The sequence below is a fragment of the Myxocyprinus asiaticus genome, chromosome 8 (genome assembly GCF_019703515.2).
Source record: "Myxocyprinus asiaticus isolate MX2 ecotype Aquarium Trade chromosome 8, UBuf_Myxa_2, whole genome shotgun sequence".
Lineage (NCBI taxonomy): Eukaryota > Metazoa > Chordata > Actinopteri > Cypriniformes > Catostomidae > Myxocyprinus > Myxocyprinus asiaticus.
The window spans coordinates 40,267,283-40,289,434 of record NC_059351.1 but is presented as its reverse complement, the minus strand read 5'-3'; the positions used below and the strand labels follow the sequence as shown (position 1 = coordinate 40,289,434).

The following is a 22,152-nucleotide window of genomic DNA, read 5'->3' as shown; positions in this document are numbered from 1 at the left end:
TAATTAGGCAACTATTCTTTATTTAAGGCTATTCTATTTGTTAGGCTATTGTAATGAAATTGGAAGTTCCATTCATAATGTTTCCCACTTTTACCTGGTATAAAATTACACACCGGTGCTGTCCCTTGTACAGAGTAAAACCGGTAACACCGTACACCGTGGCAACCCAAACCATATCAAGGCAAAACACAATATTTCGAAATTTGAAACATTGTTTTCTGTCCATGTGGTCATAAATGAAATGATCCGTTAAACAAAATCTTTCTATCGCTTGATTTACCCGTACTGCGCTTTTTTCCTACGCTGTTTACAGGGTTCGCACAAGGTCCTTGTAGAGCTTAAAGTGCTTGAATTTAGCTCTTAAAAATGTAAGTACTGGAATTCCTGGAAAATCACCTTGTTTTGTTGAAAACTGCTTGTGATTAAAACGGACCATTTCTTCGGAGTAATACGTGTCCAATGATGAGATCCCGCACTCCACTTTCATTCATTCATATGCTAAAAAAATTAGATTTCTCTCTCATTAATAAATGAACCGCAACACCTGTGCCAGTCTGTGAGATGCATGTTAAACTCTTAAAGTGACTGTACCATTATAGCGCTTGTTATACAAATGAATGTAAATTCAATGTTATTACTTGTAAATTGTACACATTATTTCAAACATTGACAGCTCATATAATTATATATGTATATGTGTATGTATATATGTGTGTGTGTATATATATATATATATATATATGAATACAATTTCAAGAAATAATATTAATTGATAGAAAGTAGAATTTTATATTTTTAAAAAGTTAAAATGTGATAAGATAAGCAAATTATTAAAAAAAGAAATATATACTTTCACATATTTTCTCAGGACAGGTTCTGTTCAGTTATATTGCTTGCTCTGCAACTGATCAGCCTGAATGTAGCCCACTATTTTTGAAAGCTTATTTGTTTGTGATCTTTCTTATAGTCAAAGGTATATGAAAGACTGTTTGAAGATTTATACTATGCATTAAAGAACTTTATTTTGATGAAGTACATTTTTTTTTTTTTTTAAACATTTAAAAAATAAATATAAAAAACTGCCATGCCAGCCCTCTACATTGCGAGTAAATCGCTCGCATATGCGAGTAAATTTCGCCCTATGCAACTAAAAAACGTCTGTTATTAGCCACTGGCAAGTAAATATTAACATTTCACTCGCCAGTGATAGAGTTGTGTAGTGTTGAAGCACCGAGGCCCATTTACTGAATAAAAAGCAGTTGAATAAGAAGCTGGATTCAGCCTCGTCTTTCCCTGCATGCTGTCTCATGAGCACTTGTCTCATTCAGTTGAACTCCGAGTATCTCAGGGAACCGCACCGCGAATGTCACGAGCAGCTCTCTTGAGAGCATGTGAAGATGAACCACTTCTCAAGCGCTCCGATGTGCACGCCGTCTACAGAGGCTTGCGAAAATATAAACAAGGTATAAACGTATTCATTTTGTGAACGCAAAGCGCTCCAGTTTCACTTAACAGCCATGTAATGGCAAATGTCTGTGGTCACTGTGGGTTTATTCACGCAGTGTTAATAACACACAGTGAGACAGGAGATGCCCTGCTCTGTTTCTGTGGAGATGATAAAATGCAAGAAACAGAATCTCAGAGTCTTCCTTCATGAGAAATAAGGGCTTGAGTTAATCAGAGAACCTTAAAATAATGTGTAAAAGTGAAGAATTTAAGGCAGAAATATTTTACTATTGCATAATATAAAATAATATATAATATAATAGCTATACAGGTTGGCTGGGTTAGAAAAGAAGCAAAAGAAACAAAACATTGAAAAATTCCAATGGATCAAAAGTAAATCGGACAAATAAGAGAGAGATATTTTAGTTATTTAGACATATTTTGATCATATTATTTTAATTATTTTAAATTTTATACTTTTATATTTGACTGTCATTCATACATTTTTGAAGCCTGAAAAGGAAATCATATACCCTTATTTTATTATATGACCCATGCTAAATTTGTATAAATTACTTTGTTGTGTGCATGAAGCACACATAGTGAGTTTGTATGGTAATTAATCATCATATTCGTGAAACACCTAAAATAATTAATCATCATAGCCCTAAAACAGGCAATTAATCGTCATAATCGCAATTATTTGTTTGACAATTAATTGTCAGCCAAATTTCACAATCGTAACAATTTTCATTGTTAGGTTCCTACCTTGTTAATTGTTTTGTTAAAAATGTGTACGAAATTTCAAACAGTGACAACAGCTTGTATCGTCATTAAAAATGCGATTTCATGACATTATATAAATTGATAGAATGTGAAATTTGTACATTTTTAAAAAGCTAAAATGTGATTTAAAATCATAAAGCAAAATATATAATATATATATATATATATATATATATATATATATATATATATATATATATTATGAGTATATTGATTTCACTGTTCTATGTGATTTGTCTGTAACCACAAACATGGATATAATAAAAAATGATGTGTAGAAAGGGAAAAGTAAGCAGTCTGAGTGAGTTTGATACAGTGAAAGTTCGTTCATCTTGTTAATGATCTGATGCAATGAGCACTGCTGCAATTCATATTAAAACACTCTCCCCTGCAGAATGGTCATTTTTAGGGACAAGATAACTGATTATTTGATGTTTTAGAAATTATTGGCAGTCTGAATGGGTTTGAGTTTTCGTACATTGATAGATTGCTAATCTGGTTAGTGAATAAATGCACTGAACACCGCTGTAGTTTATGTAATAACACACTCCACAGCAGAATGTAATTTTTTAGTGACTAGAAAACAAATTCCTTGTCGAATTAGAATTATATCTTTGTTTTACCGGCAATATATCTTATGTGTGATCACAATTTTTAAAGATATGGCCAGACGTGCAGTCCGCCAATAACGTTAGCGCGACAGCAGTAGGAATGCCTGGGACTTCATAGTACAGAGATTAGCGACATCAAGCGATAAAGTCGCTGCATGTGTGTATGGGGCTTTAGTATTGAGTGTGTGTGTGTGTGATTGTGGGCGAGTGCATCTCTCAGCCTAGTGTAGGAGTATACACTCATAAAGCCCAGCACTGTTGATCCCTTGTGTGCGAAGTTTGGCAGAGAGCTGTGGTGATTATAAAACGACAACATTTGTCCATTATTCAAAACAAAAGTATGAGAGTATGTAGGGAATTTGTATTGTTCTGGCATATATTTTTCATTGTCTCACTCTCTCGCTTCCTTGTCTTATAGCGGTCTGGCACACGGCGACGTTATCAAGACGATGGCATTTCCGACGATGAGATCGAGGGAAAGAGGACGTTCGATCTGGAGGAGAAGCTGCAATGCAGCCGCTTCAGCTCTGACAGAGTTAAACGCATGGAGGGCAAAGGTCAGAGAGAAACCGCCTATATTGGAGCATCTCTTTATAAAACTTCTCTTTGAAGAAAGGATGTTATAAAGTGTGTAGTTCTAACTCTGTCTGTTTTGTTTAGACTTTACGTTTGAGTACATCCAGAGAGGGGGGCTCAGGGATCCCATCATCTTTGAGAGACCTGATGGGCTTGGCATTAAGTAAGAGATTGTCACTTCTCTCTTTCTCTTTCACTCTCTCTCTATCTCTCTCCCCCAAGCCCCACCTCCTTTTTTCTTATACGAAGAGCCTGCCTTTTGAATTGCACCACCCCTCTTTAGGCCAGAAATGTACTTTACGGAAGTACAAAGATGTGAGCGCTTTGCCAATGCTTTGCCAATGTGCAGTCTGGTTGAACATAAGCCTACCTAACGTGAGTTCTTGCGTTCCTGTGTTAGAAACAAACCTTAGTATTCAAGCGGTCGATAGAGTTACATTAAAAGATCTGTGCCATTTAAACAATGTATTCTTTTTCAGGCAAATTGCTATAAATATATTGACATTATCTTACTTGCTCATCAAAATTCTCTTCGAACTCTTGCTCTGCCGTGACAATAGTTAACTTGAAAGAGAAAACTCACTTCAGAGCGGGCAGTCTGCACCAGGGGTTGGCAACCTATGGCACGTGTGCCAACATTGCCATGAGGAGGGGTAATCGGGGTGATAGAAGTAGACTATTATTTGTATATAAAGTCCCTTGCACCTGTATTCCAATCTACATCTTCATGTAATCCTTCCTTATGATCATGCAACGTTTTCTTGAGCTGTTTGGGAGGCTAAACAAAAAGTTAATTGTGACGAGACTGCAGTATACCAAACAGACTCGTGCAGCGCGTGCAAGCCATTCATGCATCACAAATTCAGGCAGCAATTAACTTTCGGTGAATCACACGAGTAAACGCATCCGCTTGAGTGGATGACAGCCTACATTTTGTGTTTTGTTTCTTTTTGCTTTCAGAACAACGTGATGTACTGTAAATAAGAAGACACTATTATTAATCTTTGAGGTTTTCAACCCAGCATACATCCTCCTTAAACCACAATGACGGTCACTCTCAAAACTACTTAAAGATGTAAACAACCCACATCATGGAGTTTAAAGAAAGAGTCTGGTTCAAATATAAATTAAACCTGGAAATAACGTTTTAGGATTTTGCAGGCAAGTTTACCTGCGTAATTCACCACAGGTGAAGTGCAGCCTAAATTAATCGACTCATGATATGCAAATCTGTTGGGTATAGAGGTCGACCGATAACGGATTTTGCCTATACCGATAGCTAAGGTTGGTTAGTTAACTAAGGTGGTTAGGTGGATAGTTTTTAAAACTAATTTATAGAAGATAAGGGCACAGACAAAGAGTCCTAAATGAATAAAATCCCAGATGCAGTTTGTTCTACCAAAATCCCCAAAATAATCAGAAAAAAATCAAGATTTGGTGCATAACGCAGGACTTTCATGTATAAAAATGCCAGAAACACACCGGGGACTCTTATTTTGTAATGACAAAATTATGAAACAACTATCGCCATAGATTTTTGCCGATAACAATAATTCCAAAAATCCATTATCGGCACCGATTTTTCGGTAAAACCGATATATCGGTATACCTCTAGTTGGGTATAATGCTCTTTTCACACTTTAATAGCAAAGTCTTTCTAGCAAGTCAGTCCACTGTCGGCCATCTTCGGAACGCTGTCGAGAGGCTATTTTCAGTCATGCCAGTGCAGCTCCTATCTACTTGAATGGAGAAAGACCAAAATCTCAAAAACGGTTGGTCAAGATTACAATCAAAGAACATATTTCAAATCAGCAATAAAATCTGACAATACTGGTATCATAAATTATTTTTTTACCTCATATTACACTAAAAAACACAATTTTCCTTGTATAGCTAATGCACATGCACTTCTAGAGTTCATTGACAGGTGATGTCATGTTTCTAAAAGGTGATTGGCTCTTTTAATTGTAAGGCAGGACTTCCTTTCTACACCTGTTAACCGTTGGGCTCTAAGAGCTCCTTGGTTGAACATTCCAATTTTGCGCATTCATTTTAATAGAAGTAGCCCATCTCTGCTAAATAATCTCTGTTTAATCGTGTTTAGCTTCACTTTCAGCTCATGAAAACACACTGTGTGATCATGAGGAATGATTGCATCAAGATGTAGATTGGCATGCTCATTTTGTACAAAAAGGGAGGTTTTCTTCCAATGAAGCACTTTAACAAGATGCTCAGTAGAATAATTGACATGCTGGAGCACATCATATCAGCATATGCATATCATATCAATCGGATTTTGCACAAACTTTTTACTCAAACTATTATGCTAATAATATAATTTGTAATGAAAAATAAACTATTCAATTAGAAAAATGCAAAATAGAAACCTATTCACAAGTGGACACAAACTTGTGAAAATCACAAACATGCACATGTTTTGTTTATTCATTTATTTTTGTATTTATATTATTTTTGTATTTTTCCTTCGGCACAGTCATAGACAAGGAAAATAAAAGATGGCGCTCTTGTCAAAAAGTTTGCTGATCCCTGGTCTGTACTAAGGTCTGCTACAGGGCCCCTTGCACCAGTGCAGAGAATGCAATGCATACTTGTGTTATGGTATGAATTGTGGTCTGACACATTTCGGAACTCAACGGCGCATTAAATTGAGCTCACGTAGCTAGAAGCATCTGCGTTTACATAATTGAGTGGAGTATTTTTTTATGCCTGGCTCTTTTTACAGTTCCATTACGCAATTTAAATTTGTTTGGTGGCACTACTTGCATTGTTTTCCCACTTGGAATTATAATAATAATAATAATAATAATTAGTAATATTATTATTATTATACAAGCATTATTCTTATATATATTGTAAGTTGCTTGGATAAAAGCGTTTGCTGAATTCATAAATGTACTGTTTTATTGCCTTTTTTTTTTTTTTTTTGAATTTTTATAATGTTTAAAGTTTCAATCTAATCTGCATTTATTATTACATAGCATGCCGGATCCAGACTTCAGTGTGAATGATGTAAAAACGTTCGTTGGTAAGTGTTGTATGTGGTTGGTACATGAATTCCAAAGGAATGCTGATATGGGAAGCTTCAGCCCCTTCTTCTGCTCCTCTCTGCTGACAGGAAGTCGGCGGATGATAGATGTGATGGATGTGGCTACTCAGAAGGGGACGGAGATGTCAATGGCCCAGTGGAGGCGGTACTATGAGACTCCTCCCTCTCAGCGAGAGAAGCTTTTCAATGTTATCAGCCTTGAATTTAGCCACACTAAACTAGAGAGCCTGGTCAAAAGACCTACCACGGTTAGTACATACATCATTTATCTTGACTAGTAGACACTCCAAACAAATGCTTATTTTTGACTATTTTCAGTCTGTAATACCAGAATTATTTTTCCCTGTTGCCACAGGTGGACATGATTGACTGGGTGGACAACATGTGGCCACGACACTTAAAGGAAAGGCAAAGAGATTCCACAAACTCTATCATGGAGATGCAATACCCCAAAGTGCAGAAGTGAGAATTTCTTTCATCCTCCAATTAAGTCTAAGTTTACAAATGTTTGGTCTTTAGGTTCTGTGCAACAGGAGATGATGAAACAGTCCCCTGTATTGTCCTTCTTCCCTTTTCTTTCCTCATAATCTTCACCTCTCATTTCTCACACACTCTTCTTTGTTTTCCTTTGTAATTCCTCTTTTCCAATGCAGTCCTCCCCTCCCTTTTTCAACTTTGCCTCAACATTGTGTTCTGCCTGCAGGTACTGCCTAATGAGTGTGCAGGGCTGTTACACAGATTTCCACATAGACTTTGGAGGTACGTCTGTGTGGTACCACATACTGCAGGGATGCAAGGTCAGAGCACATGAACACACGCATCCTGAAATTATTTTTGTTAGTTTATGTAGAGTCATATGATCATTGATAAAGCCATTGCACTTTTTATATGATTAACCCAGTAATTGGCTGGTTCTTCTACAGGTGTTTTGGTTAATCCCACCTACGCCGCAAAACCTGGAGCTTTATGAGAACTGGGTGTTGTCAGGTAAACAAGGAGACATCTTCCTTGGTGATAAGGCCACTGACTGCCAGAGGATTAAGCTCAAGCAGGGCTACACGTTCATTATACCATCAGGTAAGCACATGCAGACACAAACTCATGTTGGTTTACACACAAAGGATTACTATTGTGCATTTAATTTCCCTTTAAACTAAGATGGTAAAAATTAATTTGAGCTTTCTTATGTGGCATGTATGCAATGGAGAACACTTGAGCATAAGGTTTTTTTTATTTTTTTTTTATGGATTGTTTAGGTTGGATTCATGCGGTTTACACACCTGTGGACACTCTTGTGTTTGGTGGGAATTTCCTGCATAGTTTTAACATCCCCATGCAGCTGCATGTATCCAGCATTGAGGACAGGACACGGGTGAGTCCAACATTTCACCCCAGTGGTTACTGTATTTTAGTCTATTATAAACGTACGTGAGTGTTTATGGTCTTAATGATGGATGAATCTAATTCGAAACCTGTTGAGAACATGCCTAGGTTATATAAATCACCCCAAAATCAAAAGAAAAAAGGTCAATTATGTTTTGCACCGTGACTATTTTTGTACCATTTTAGGTCACAAATGTTAATACCACAATTCTCAATACCATAAACCAAACAATATGTATATATTTCAGGACAAAAAAATACTCATATTAATTTAATAAGTGCTGATTTTATACACATATAAAATTTATGCTGATTTTTAATGAAATCTTACATCAGATTTTTTCCAGTAATTCCTGAGCCTTTCTTGGTAAATTCACTTTTTGTCATCTCTGGTTCTTCCTCAGGTGCCAGCTAAATTCCGTTACCCGTTCTATTATGAGATGGGCTGGTACGTATTGGAGCGTTATCTGTACAGCCTGACCAACACCTCCCACCTCATCCCTGAGTTCCAGAAGTACTCTCTGGGCATTGGTCAGTAGATTAACAACATATTCAGTATGTGGCTTAAACTGAGCACAAATGCAAAAGTTAAACTTTCTGTCTCTTTCTCTTTGTCTCATACACAGGCTTTAAGCGGGAAAGCTCAGGCGGTGAGGTACTAAATGGCCACGCTAAAGAGGAGAGAGATGACGATGCTCTCTGTTCTCCCAGTGGGCCAGGAGTAAAAGTTCACCTGACTCCTCTTGAACTGGAGGGGCTGTGGAATCTGGTGGGGAAGCTGGAGTCTCTGCCGGCACATAAGAAATGTGTGCCTTCAGGAATACACAATGCTGCTGCCCTGCTGCATGACATACGGGTCAGCATTCACCCCTACATTGTCTTGCATGTCATATATTTGTGAAAGTGCTTCTTCTGATCCTGTTTGTGTAAAGCTGCATCAAAAGCTATTTATAAATGTGACTTGGGATGATTCCAGTTGACTCACGCTTTTTGAAAGATGTTGAACGTGTTTGGTTTTCTCTCCCTGTCAGGCATTATTGAAGGAGCATGCCAATGACATCCCCATACTCTCCTATACTGGAAAACCTATTGTCAGATGGCCGAAGAGGGTAATACTTTGTTTCTTCACTGAAAATGAGTGCTCTTTTTAAATGGACTTAAAAATAAACACTAAGTTAACCATTTAAAGGGTTAGGTCATCCAAAAAATTAAAATCATTGTTCCAGTATTTACTTGTTCCAAACACGTATGACTTTCTTTTTTCTGTGGAACACAAAACTGGATGTTATAGAATATTGATTACCACAAAAATGAATATTGATTTGCCCCTCCTTCTCTTTACAAAAGCAAAAATCTGGGTTCCAGTGAGGCACTTACAATGGAAATGAATGGGGGCAAATATATGAATGTTAAATACTCCCTTTTTCAAAAGTATAGCCACAAGACATAAACCAGGGTTCCTGCAGATCCTTAAGTCTTAAAATGTCTTAAATTCAGTTTCCAAAAGTTAAGGTCATAAAAAGTCTTAAATATCTTAAATGATACAACAAAAGTCTTAATTTTTATTTAAAGAGTTCTTAAATTTGGGGGAGGAAAGACAGGAATCGTGATATGACCTAATGTGATTATCAAACTTCAAAAGAATATGATTTAATTATATAAATGCATGCGCTGCGTCCTTCAGCGTGAAAACGTGGCACTGTTGTATTTTTTAAGCACGCGGGGGCTTGTGAGCGTTTCCAGCTGTTGCAGAGCAGTTTGCAATCATTAAGCCATATCGAAAATGTAAGACAAGCGATCACTAAAGATCAGCTGTTGATGATGATGTTTACTTTTAATTGTTTATATTGTAATACGTTGCAGATTATTGTAGGAGTGCAGGTTTTATATCAATTTTGTTTGAATGAGGAGCTGGAAGCAGTGAAGCACTTAATATAGAACATTTAGAACAGGCTGCCAATTTTTTTTTCAATACTGGCAGATTAACTGGCTTTCTTTCAACACATTATCGAATCAGCACAATCAGTGCTTGAAGTGGAAAAAAAAAAGTGCCGGTACTCTCCTTGTTAGTTTTTAACGTGTTTTTTTTGTTTTTTATATAAATTAAATAAATTATACTGCGAGACTATTTTTGTTCACAACATGTTTATTTAAAGCTACACTATGTAACTTTTTTGTAAAAAAAAAAAAAAAAAAATAGAACGTTATTAATGAGAGAGTATAACAAAAATCCATCTTCCAAACCATGTCTTTACCCAAATACACTTTGATAAACCTATAATAATGATTTATATTTTAGAGCTATCAGGGTGGATTTTGCTCGAAATTGCATACATGCGTCATTCACCCATGCGTTTTCACGTGTTCGTCATATCCGTATACAGAGAAAATTAGCTCCGGCTACTGTAGCGAGTGTATGGTGTGGGAGTAGCGTGAAGCTGAAAGTTTGTTGTCAAAACGAATGAGAAAAATTGACCATGGATCATTCAAATGGCAAACCTCCAGGGAATCACCAGTTGTAAAAACAAAGAAACCCCGAACAGAGCAGAGTCTACAAGCAAAAGGGAAAGCGCGATATCAAAACCCGAATCAACATCGGCTTGGCTTTTCACAGGTGGCGACAACTGAAAGGATTTTAAAAGTGACCCAAAGATGGCTTTTTTCTTACTCAGCGGGTATTTCAATTCATCAAGATATTTTATTGATATGGTTTTAGTTGTGTAATCACACACACACACACACACGTCTGTGTAGTGAAATACAATATTTATACTGTAATCGGTGCAGCACTTTTCACTTGCTAGCACGTGTATATATTTTTCTTCATAACGGCAATAATTCATATAAATAAATCCTTTAGTCCTATAGGCTTGCCAAGGACATGTGAGTCTTGAAATGATGTTGACCACTGGTTGGTGACAATGACAATCTATGAATTAGTTACTACCATAATCTATTTGGCCAGAATATCCTGCAGTTATAAAAACTTTACAACGTTTGACCTTATCAGACTAGCAATCCTTATGTCTAATGTTATGAACGTTGCCTAACTTTTGTTATGTCATTTATTTTAAAACATCAATGTTTCCAATAAGTCAAAACAACAGCATAAGATATGGCACTTACCTGCTCAGATGACATGTTTTTGGATATCCGCCTTTTCCTTTCTTTCTTTATTTATTTGTCCATTCGCCATGTCCTGTATCCAAGTGTACACCGGTGCCTCGAACCACATTAATCCACGCAGAGGAGCAGAGCCGAAGCACAACTTGCGTCGTTACCAAAACAATGTTCTTCCGCAAGACGCATGCAGTTTTATTTTTTAACCGCTAGAGGGCCAAAAGTTACATAGTGTAGCTTTAAAAATAAATATATCAACTTGAGGTTTTACAGCAGGGCTCAACTGCTTTCTTTCATGGGCCAGGTTATACAGATGAAAACTACACTGGACCAAACTTCTTTTCTGTATTTCTGTACATTTCGTTGTAACTAACGTGTTAACATGAAAAACAAACCTGTTAAATAATATGCATTTATTTACATTAAAATAGTATTTAATTACATTTAAAAGAGGTATTTAAGTAATTTTTAAGGTCTGGCCTTAAATTCCTTAAGACTTGGCTGAAGAACAAACATGACCTCACATCCACAACTAACAAACAGGTTTTGATACACTTTGAAAATAAAGACATAGCCTACAATTTAGGTTTATTGTTTATGAAAACTAAGGAAGAGCATTTAGATCTGCTAAAGTCTGTATCTTTGATAATATCAACCCACATAAGAAAACAATGGCAATCTAATGCAGAACTGCCTTTTTACACAAAATAAATGTAAAACTGAAAAAAGAGCATTATGTCTGTTCTTCCTTTTTAAATTTGAATCCTCTCCTTCAATGAGTGTAAAATTAGCCTTTTCTTGTCCTGCACATATTGTGATATTGCACACAAGAGCCAGATACTTGTGCAGATAATCATTAGGAATGGTGAACAAATTGATATGATGATGTTCAGGATTGTGAACGCTGACACACAGCTGTATGTAGAACCAAACACCGTCAGGATATATGCATAGGCAAGTTCAGTGACACTTCACAATCTTTTTACGAGCACTACAGAAAAGAATGGAGAATAAAAAGCTAGCTGGAACTGGACCATGGAACGCTTGATGACCGCCACTGCTGTTGTTGTACATGTTGAGTGTTGTTAAACTCACCACTGAGTTTTGCACAGAGAGCGCTCGGATATTTACTGCAATTTTATCAAAATCATTTGCAAGGTCAGATAAAAGTGATTGCCGGGCCTCACCAAATCACTTACATTAAATAAAAACATTACATCGTACTGGGAGACTCTGAAAAGTGCCGGTACACTGTTGACTAAATTAGAGAAGTGCAGGTACTGCGTACAGGTGAGTACCCGCCCACTTCAAGCACTGGGCACAATCCAGCATCGGTCAGTCTCTAATTTGTATCTATTTATATAATGGTACATTAGCCAATTTGAATGTGATATATACAGGGTTCGTACAAGGTGCTTGAAGTACTTGAATTTGGCTTTTTCAAATTTAAGTCCTGGAAAACCCTTGAAAATAGCTATTTTTACCAAGAGGTGCTTTAAAAGTTCTTGAATTATAGAAAATCTTAAAATACGTTGCTTAAATCATTTAATAAATGAAATGTATGTATTTTCAGAAAAACACGACAGACCACTAGACCATGCTGAAGCAGGCAGCGCATAGACGGCATTGTCACGTGGCACCTGTTACTTTTGGCAGCGCTGTTCAGAATGGGAAAGTGTTAATGGAGGATTTAAAAATATATATATTTTATAGATACTGCTGTTGCAGATTTAACAAGTATGAATCCATGCAACTATCAGTTTTAATTACAATTTACTCTCCAGAGTGAAAAAATTATATGAGATGTAAAACGTTTTGAATTATTTAAATGCAGATCAATGGAGGATTCAGTTTTGTGAGCCATCCAGTGTCCTCTTCTGTAAAGAAAGCTTTGTGTCTCACAAAATAGATTTCTGACAACAGAATGACCCATTTGCAATTTCGGTCAGTTCCTTGCATAAATCTGTTGTGTGACTTTAGAAAACATGGAACACAGCACATGAGTCATATGGACTACTGTTTACGGACCCAGTTATTCACTTTTGTTGGAAAGTGAAGAGCGTTTTAAGGGAGCACACTACAACTGCACATTAATTTCGTCATGAATGAACCAAGAATTGTTACTGTGAGAATATGTAGTTAAAGATGCTCGTTGTATTTGTAATAAGTGGTGTTTTATAAAAATAAATTAACTGAATGGTTAAAATATTTTTATTCAAAATTAACAAATAAAAATGTGCTTAAAGTTCTTGAAAGTCCTTGAATTTAACTTTGAAGCATCTGTACGAACCCTGTATATATGTGGAAAACATGTCTTGAGTATTTTACATTTGAATATAGCATATCCTGTTTTACTGATAAGCAAGAGTTAAAAACTTAAAAGCCAGTTTAAGAGTCTGTAATCCATGATTTAGGGTTAAGGTTAGGTGTTGGGTGTTTTTTAATTTTTCTTTTACTATGATGTGTTGAATTTTGATTAAGGCATTTGGCATCTCACAATTGAACTTTCAGTTTGTCATATCTGTCAATGGAGTAAATGAAGTTAATTTCCGTTTGTCCTTCTCTTAAGCCACCCTGGTACCAACCCCCTCCTCCGCCTCCACCCGTTATTCGTCCCAAACTGGCAACCACGCCCGTCGTTCCACGTCCAGTGAAACCAGCCTCCAATATGTCGGTCCTGCGACGACGGCGTGTGCGCTGTAAGCGCTGTGAGGCCTGTCTGCGCACTGAGTGTGGTGACTGCAACTTCTGCAGAGACATGAAGAAGTTTGGTGGTCCGGGCAAACTCAAACAGACCTGTGTTCTCCGACAGTGTCTCGCTGTGAGTTGAAGAGTGTGTGTGTTTTGTCGTCAATTCTTGTCTTAAGACCAAGCCTTGCTTTGCTTTCATATGTTAACTTTTTATCTGTCTCTGTTTCATTTCTTAGCCTGGTTTGCCGCTGTCTGCTGTATGTGAGATCTGTGGGGAGGGTATCCAGGAGACTGGAGAAGAGCTCATGGAGTGCTCCAACTGTGCTCAGATAGCACATCCGAGCTGTTTGAAGGTACATGCTCCTCTGTATTACCACAGACATCACTTTACTCAACTTCTCAAGATGCATCAATTCAGTGTTGAACATCACAGACATACCAAGCTTTTTTTTTTTGTAACATGTTGTCCTTAGGCGTCAGGTGAGGGAGTGGTGAACAAAGACCTGCCGAGCTGCTGGGAGTGTCCCAAATGTGTTTTTGGCAAAGACACAGAATCTGAGGTAGCACAGATATTTACACGCCGACACAAACACATATTTTACACGTTTTTCAAGAGAGGGTTTCTCCACCTCTTGCATGAACACAAATTCAGCTCTTTCAAAACAAGAAAGCTTTGAGCTGTTGTTCTAATGCTAGCTTTTGCAGGCCTTTTATATATACACTTATTCACACACTCGCACCAAGGAATAAGATGCATGCTGCTGAGAGCTTACGGTGTCGTACAGACTCTGGTCTGCGTATGCAACGATAATGCTTGTTTTCCTGTGTGCCAGTCATCGGGCAGCGGTGATGACATCACTGCACAGGATGGGTCAGGGGGGCGAGGGGGCGAGGGCGGGGCATGGCACGGGGTCGGGCGGCCCCCCTCTTCTCTCTCCCACAGGTCGCTCCAGAAACGGGCAGCAGCCCCTGAGCAGCTGTTCAGGAAGAGGGTGAGAGGCACCGCCTTAAGCCACTGCTGCCGCACGCACAGCCGCTCTGCCTTTATGTATTCCTCCCTCTCTCTCTCTCTCTTTTCTTTCACTTTCCCTCCCTCTAATCTGCACAGGAAAAAACACACTGAAGGCAGACTCAAAAAAATATGTGGGGGGAAAAAACTAGAGATTTCTAAGCTACATGAATGGGTGGTGTTTCAAAGAGTCCATCTGTACGTCCATAGATTTTCAGTATCTGTCAGAAATCTTGTGTGTAAATATACAGCGCTGATTAATTAGTGAGCTAAGGAGCAACAGAGATTTAGTGTTCATAGTAACACATACAAAAGCCCACAAAGGCTATGCATTATTACTTTGTCTTTTTTGTGATCTCATGAAAATCTTATTAAGTTGATCCTGTTTTGTTTATTTTTTTGTGAAAACAAGACTGAAATAATGTATGGCCTTTATATAACATTATTTACTATTTAATAATGTCCCTTTATGTTTTTAGTTTATATAATAAATGTATAATTATTGCTTTAGATTTTATGTAATACATTTCTACTCTGTGGCCAAAAAAGTCTCCTAATAGAAATAGGTTTTGCACAGCTAAAAAAAAAAATTAGAGGGAATCTTGTTCCTCATGCTTTTGCTCTCTTCCTCTTGCTCGAAATCCATCTTGTTTCACTCATCTTCTTTTGTCTGCCCCTCTCTTTCTCTCTCTCTCTCTATTTGGCCCGCCCTGTTTCATCATCATCATCGTGCCCCATCACTGCTTGGACTGACTGCGGCCTTCAGAATCAGCTCTGTGTTTGCAAACTTGTGTGAATTCATTCAGTGGTCCTTATGTGTTATTCACTGTTCCTTCACGGTCATATCAAATAAGATGTGTTTATTGATTCCTGTTTTACAGATAAAATTGGAAGGAGGGAAAACACACGTAAGTAACTTTTTGTTATTATTCTGTTCTGCGCATGAGTGAAAGGAAATACATTTGGGTCTTTTTTTGATGTTTCAATCATTTATGTGACTGGAGGGCAAGGAATGGCATGTCAGTAGCGTTCTCGTAGATTCTGTGGTCATTTTCAGTTTTTCTTGTTCCGTTATTTACCACTCTAACTTTCTATTGTGTTGTCCTCACTGGCTGCACACAAAGCGGGAAAAATAAATTGCACACAATTTGCTCAACTGGGGAGGTTTTCTTTAGTGAATCAGTCAAACCAACTGGTGAATCAGTCTGAAAAGATTCAGTGTCCTGAATCAGTCCGACAACTTGTTTCCACAGTGAATTGGCTATAATTACTTGCACACTGAACTGCAAGTTAATATGTCTGACTTGAAATGAACCTAGAACAGTTATTGTGTTGTTTACTTTTAAAATTGTTGTAATAAATTGTATTTTAAGTAAAACAAAAAATGTTTTGCAAGTTACTAGACCCATTTTATAGGTAGTGTGGGGGGTAGGTATTTGATGGATGCCCCCGCTGCAAAAACGGCATTGTATCCTGTTATGTATCACTCGCAGCATTGTTACGGATTCAACTCTCTCTTTCAGAAACGCAAGTCCTCTCTTGATCATCGAGTGGCAAAGATCTATCGGCGGCATGGAATGGAGCATGACGATGTTTCAGGCAGTGACGATGAGGATGAAGATAGCGGGAAGAAGTCAACCCACTCAAGGGTTGGCGTTTCTTCATCCCGCCGAGGCTGTGGAGCTGGTAGGCGAGGTATTTGGAGAGGCTCCATGCGTCGAGGGGTCCGAGGGGGAGGCAGCTTGGCAACAAGTTCACTGAAAATGAGACGGGGACTTGGGGCAAGGGCCGAGAGAGGGGGTCGGGTTAGATTAAGAGGAGGATCTCAAATGAAACGACAACGCTATGAAACGGATGATGACGATGATGATGAGGAGGAGGATGAGGAAGATGAGGAGGAGGATGAGGATGACAGTGATGAGGAGAGGCATCTGGGCCGGTCAGATAAGGAGCATCGTTCACGAAGACAGAGACGTAGAGGTGAGCACTACGATGATGACGACGATGAGGATGAAGATGATGACGAAGACAGCGAGGAACAGGACTTGGATGGGGAGGACGAGGAGATGGAAGACTTGGATGATGGTGTGGAGGAAGATGATGATGGGGAGAACCAGTCAGACTCAGATCCCGACCCCCCTGTCTTACTTGTCTCAGACTTGAATGATGACCTTCTCAATGACTCCTACCTGACTGTGACTCTCCAGCGCCCCCCAAAGGCCAAACGTGAACCTGGCTCCATTGTACCCAAGCTGGAGGCTGCTGTGTCTACCCGCACTCCCAGCGCTCCTGGCTTCATCCAGCGCAAGTCGCTGCCCAGGACCAGACTCAGGAACAGCAGCAACTCGACACCTGCTGGTAATGGCCTCTCTCAGTCTAAAGGTCGCTCCTTGAGACGGAACTCCAACCATGTTGGTCGCGAGAGAGAGACGGCATCACCTTCCTCAGTATCTTCTCGTTCATCGGTTTCTCCACCTCCTCCTCCCTCCATCACCACTTGCTCTCCTCCCTCCCTCCTCTCTCTTCCCTCATTCCGTGATGTAGGGAATGAACAAGGCTGTGAAAAGGATGTTTGGGTGTCGGTGTTCCGGTACTTGAGTCGGTCAGACTTGGCTGTGTGTATGAGAGTCTGCAAAGCTTGGTACAAGTGGTAAGTGCCGACTTGTATGAAAATACCCCCGTAGTTAAAGCATAGACAAAAACTTTTTAACAGGTTTGGATGTTTTCTCAGCCAGTGAACCAAAGGAAAAAATGTGCACAAGGCAATCAATCTCCAGTAGTATAAAGCGTTTATTTTATTGGGTCATAGACATTAAAAAGCCAACGCCAATCAGCAGACCAGCTGCCTTCATTAGGGAACATGTATGATTTTTAAAAACATTTATTGTAAGGTTTTAAAACATTCAATCAGGCAAAGAATTTCTCTGATTTGTTAATAAATTGCATTGTGTCGTCTTAAGCTAATCTAATACATTTTAATAAATGTTGGGATATAACTATGCCATTAGAAAAGTTACAGAGTTGACTAGGGATGCACCGATGTTTTGGATGCTGCTAATTATTGACCAATTATTGACCAAATTAAAACCATTGACATAAGTTATAAGCGTTAAAATGCTTGTTCATGTCCATATTCATGCATATATGAAACGTAATGGTTTGTTTATAATTTTTAAGTTAATTCTTTCTCATTCTCACATTAATGTGGAACAACTGCCATAAATGGATGTGACCGCTGTGAAAGTGGCACTTACCTATAGGCTACATAATGAGAGAAACCATCCAAACTGATTTGAATCCAGTAGACTTTGACTTCTGAGACATCGCTGTCATATCTTTTATTGCTGCAAGATTAAATGAATTAGGAAAAATTGCAATATGGCCTTTACTAAACCTTGTAAGGCTGTGTTTTAAAATATAGTCTGCATTCAGCACTTTAGTCAGGGCTGGGTGAGCAAGCGGCGCCCTCTAGTGGTCTGGGCGGCATTATGCATTACAACAATATAATACAGAATTTAAAAAGGGTTTTTGTTAATATGGTTCAAACTTTTTATTTTTCCATGATGTGGTTGACATATCCATGGAATTGTCCAACATGTACACAGTATGAATTTGTAATGTTCTATCATATACAGTATACTATACATGTAAAATGTGAGTTTTGAACTACAAAAACAGAAGTGCAAAAATGTTTTAGAATGTTTTTAGGAGTACAGAATAACCTTTTTCAATCAATCATTTTATCATAGTTATTTTTTTTTACTTTTTATCTTCTATTTATATTTATTTATGGCTCTTTTCAACAGATCCAATCCATGTTCAATGGAAATTATTTAACGTTTCAAAAAAAGCTTTGTTCTATTTTGGAATTATGCTTTAGAAATGTAGAGTGATCAGATTACAAAACAAGGTAAGTGGCAAAATATCAGTTTTGGTATCAACCTATAGTGTTTTGTTAAAATCAGTATAGGTGTCAGTCCAAAATTTTCATATCGGTGCATCCCTAGAGTTTACAGTTTTACAGTTCATTTGACCTTAATAGCCTTGTGCTCAATGTCACGACACTTTCAAGGTGCTTATTAGGGTTTAATGCTGATATTTCTACAGAATAAGTGAGAGTGAAGTTAATAAAAATGTAATTAAAAAAAGGTGACATTTACATACTCCATTCACTTCCTGGGCTGGATTTTAACTTATTGACTTATACCGATCAGCCACAACATTAAAATCACCTGCTTAATATTGTGTAGGTCCCCCTCATGCCGCCAATGCAGCACTAACACGCATCTCAGAATAGCATTCTGAGAATATATTCTTCTCACCACAATTGTACAGAGCGGTTATCTGAGTTACCATAGACTTTGTCAGTTTGAACCAGTCTGGCCATTTCTGTTGGCCTTTCATCAACAAAGCATTTCCGTCCACAGAACTGCCGCTCACTGGATGTTTTTTGTTTTTGGCACCATTCGGAGTAAATTCTAGAGACTGTTGTGTGTGAAAATTCCAGGAGATCAGCAGTTACAGAAATACTCAAACCAGCCCATCTGGCACCAACAATCATGCCATGCTCCAAATCACTGAGATCAATTTTTTTTTCCCCATTCTGATGGTTGATGTGAACATTAACTGAAGCTCCTGACCCGTATCTGCATGATTTTATGCACTGCAGCCACACGATTGGCTGATTAGATAAACGCATGCGTGATTGTTGGTGCCAGACAGGCTGGTTTGAGTATTTCTGTAACTGCTGATCTCCTGTGATTTTCATGCACTAGTCTCAAGAATTTACTCAGAATGGTGCCAAAAACAAAATACATCCAGTGAACGGCAGTTCTGTGGACGGTAGTGCCTTGTTGATGAGGTCAACGGAGATTGGCCAGACTGGTTCATGTCTATGGTAACTCCGATAAGTGCTCTGTACAATTGTGGTGAGAAGAATAGCATCTCAGAATGCTATTTTGAGATGCGGGTTGTTGCTGTTTTGGCAGCACGAAGGGGACATACACAATATTAGGCAGGTGGTTTTAATGTTGTGGCTGATCAGTGTATACCACTCGACAATGCTAATAAGTCAGCCCATTTACACACCAATACGCTAATAACTCAGTATAATATTTAAAACTCAAATCTTACATGAGATTTGAAATAATCGAGTTATTCTCTGCTTTGACATCAAACCATGAAGAGGCATGTGCACAGCACGTAATAAGGTGTTTACATGCTACGTGAAATAGGGGTAATGGGCAAAAAACTTCCCGTTTTGATCAGCTTATGCTTAAGCCGTTTATGACCTTAGACTTATAAAGAAAAATGTTTAACGTGTTTACATGACCGCACACTATGTTGGCTTGCTATGCATAATCGGTATAAGAACATGCATGTAAACGCGTTCAGTGTTGATGAGTAGTTAACTAAAAGTAGCGATACTACTTAACTACATTTCTCATTAGCATGACAGTAGTTCAGCTATATTCACAATAGTTTAGCCTTTCCAGTAACAAGCTAAATTTCCCAACGAGTAGGGCAGTTGCATCACAAAATGCTGCATTTTTCATATTATATTACAAATGATGCATTGGAGCAGAGGGAATAATCAAACATGCTCACTTATACCTATCTCTCATGTATTGCTGGGAAAAACCAAAACTGGTTCTTTCAAACAGTTTATGTAAATTAACTGGCTAAAATGAACAGTTCCCTTATGTTTAGCATCAGGAATTCCGATTCATTTCCTTTCAGATGGTTCATTAAGTACGTTCAATTTAATGTTGTCACCCTATTTGTTGAAAACTAACCATAGTAATATTTAGGGGTGGGAATCAATACGATATAATTGCGATTCTTTTAAAAAATGCGATATATTGCGGTATTTTACTCACTGTTTCCCATTCTTCTACACAGAACTTCAGAGAACTGTTACCAAATCACAAAATACATGTTAAATTAATATAAAAGTGCCTGAAATAATTTGTGTGCACAAACAATACAAACCCTCAAGTAAGTCTTTACATTTGACTTTGTAGTAACCATGAGTGTTGTAACCATGGTTAATTTTGTGATTACTATGGTTATACAAATACAGTGGTTAAATTGTGTTAAAAAACATGGTTAATTTTCATAAGGGAATGTCACCCTAATTAAATATACAGGTGCATCTCAATAAATTAGAATGTCGTGGAAAAGTTCATTTATTTCAGTAATTCAACTCAAATTGTGAAACTTGTGTATTAAATAAATTCAATGCACACAGACTGAAGTAGTTTAAGTCTTTGGTTCTTTTAATTGTGATGATTTTGGCTCACATTTAACAAACCCACCAATTCACTATCTCAACAAATTAGAATATGGTGACATGCCAATCAGCTAATCAATTCAAAACACCTGCAAAGGTTTCCTGAGCCTTCAAAATGGTCTCTCAGTTTGGTTCACTAGGCTACACAATCATGGGGAAGACTGCTGATCTGACAGGTGTCCAGAAGACAATTATTGACACCCTTCACAAGGAGGGTAAGCCACAAACATTCATTGCCAAAGAAGCTGGCTGTTCACAGAGTGCTGTATCCAAGCATGTTAACAGAAAGTTGAGTGGAAGGAAAAAGTGTGGAAGAAAAAGATGCACAACCAACCGAGAGAACCGCAGCCTTATGAGGATTGTCAAGCAAAATCGATTCAAGAATTTGGGTGAACTTCACAAGGAATGGACTGAGGCTGGTGTCAAGGCATCAAGAGCCACCACACACAGACGTGTCAAGGAATTTGGCTACAGTTGTCGTATTCCTCTTGTTAAGCCACTCCTGAACCACAGACAACGTCAGAGGCGTCTTACCTGGGCTAAAGTCCTCTTTTCAGATGAGAGCAAGTTTTGTATTTCATTTGGAAACCAAGGTCCTAGAGTCTGGAGGAAGGGTGGAGAAGCTCATAGCCCAAGTTGCTTGAAGTCCAGTGTTAAGTTTCCACAGTCTGTGATGATTTGGGGTGCAATGTCATCTGCTGTTGTTGGTCCATTGTGTTTTTTGAAAACCAAAGTCACTGCACCCGTTTATCAAGAAATTTTGGAGCACTTCATGCTTCCTTCTGCTGGCCAGCTTTTTAAAGATGCTGATTTCATTTTCCAGCAGGATTTGGCACCTGCCCACACTGCTTGACTGGCCAGCAAACTCACCAGACCTGAACCCCATAGAGAATCTATGGGGTATTGTCAAGAGGAAAATGAGAAACAAGAGACCAAAAAAATGCAGATGAGCTGAAGGCCACTGTCAAAGAAACCTGGGCTTCCATACCACCTCAGCAGTGCCACAAACTGATCACCTCCATGCCACTTTTTATTGGTCTTATGATGTATTCTAATTTGTTGAGATAGTGAATTGGTGGGTTTTTGTTAAATGTGAGCCACAATCATCACAATTAAAAGAACCAAAGACTTAAACTACTTCAGTCTGTGTGCATTGAATTTATTTAATACA

General features: G+C 38.2%; 1 protein-coding gene across 10 annotated transcripts in view; it reads left to right on the top strand.

Annotated features, from left to right (window-relative positions):
• Positions 1 to 22,152, top strand: part of LOC127444561 (lysine-specific demethylase 2A-like) — a 40,456-nt gene that overhangs the window by 14,932 nt on the left and 3,372 nt on the right. For 9 of the 10 annotated variants that reach the window (XM_051703993.1, XM_051703997.1, XM_051703989.1 and 6 more), the window contains 17 exons: positions 3,262 to 3,400; positions 3,504 to 3,582; positions 6,419 to 6,465; positions 6,556 to 6,734; positions 6,842 to 6,948; positions 7,190 to 7,283; positions 7,410 to 7,563; positions 7,743 to 7,858; positions 8,274 to 8,400; positions 8,496 to 8,725; positions 8,901 to 8,978; positions 13,559 to 13,810; positions 13,917 to 14,033; positions 14,154 to 14,240; positions 14,514 to 14,672; positions 15,571 to 15,597; positions 16,213 to 17,339. In XM_051703993.1, coding sequence (XP_051559953.1) covers positions 3,262 to 3,400; positions 3,504 to 3,582; positions 6,419 to 6,465; positions 6,556 to 6,734; positions 6,842 to 6,948; positions 7,190 to 7,283; positions 7,410 to 7,563; positions 7,743 to 7,858; positions 8,274 to 8,400; positions 8,496 to 8,725; positions 8,901 to 8,978; positions 13,559 to 13,810; positions 13,917 to 14,033; positions 14,154 to 14,240; positions 14,514 to 14,672; positions 15,571 to 15,597; positions 16,213 to 17,339 — 3,119 coding nt within the window. The remainder of the gene's footprint in view (positions 1 to 3,261; positions 3,401 to 3,503; positions 3,583 to 6,418; positions 6,466 to 6,555; positions 6,735 to 6,841; positions 6,949 to 7,189; positions 7,284 to 7,409; positions 7,564 to 7,742; positions 7,859 to 8,273; positions 8,401 to 8,495; positions 8,726 to 8,900; positions 8,979 to 13,558; positions 13,811 to 13,916; positions 14,034 to 14,153; positions 14,241 to 14,513; positions 14,673 to 15,570; positions 15,598 to 16,212; positions 17,340 to 22,152) is intronic. The other variant, XM_051703996.1, reaches the window with a different exon arrangement.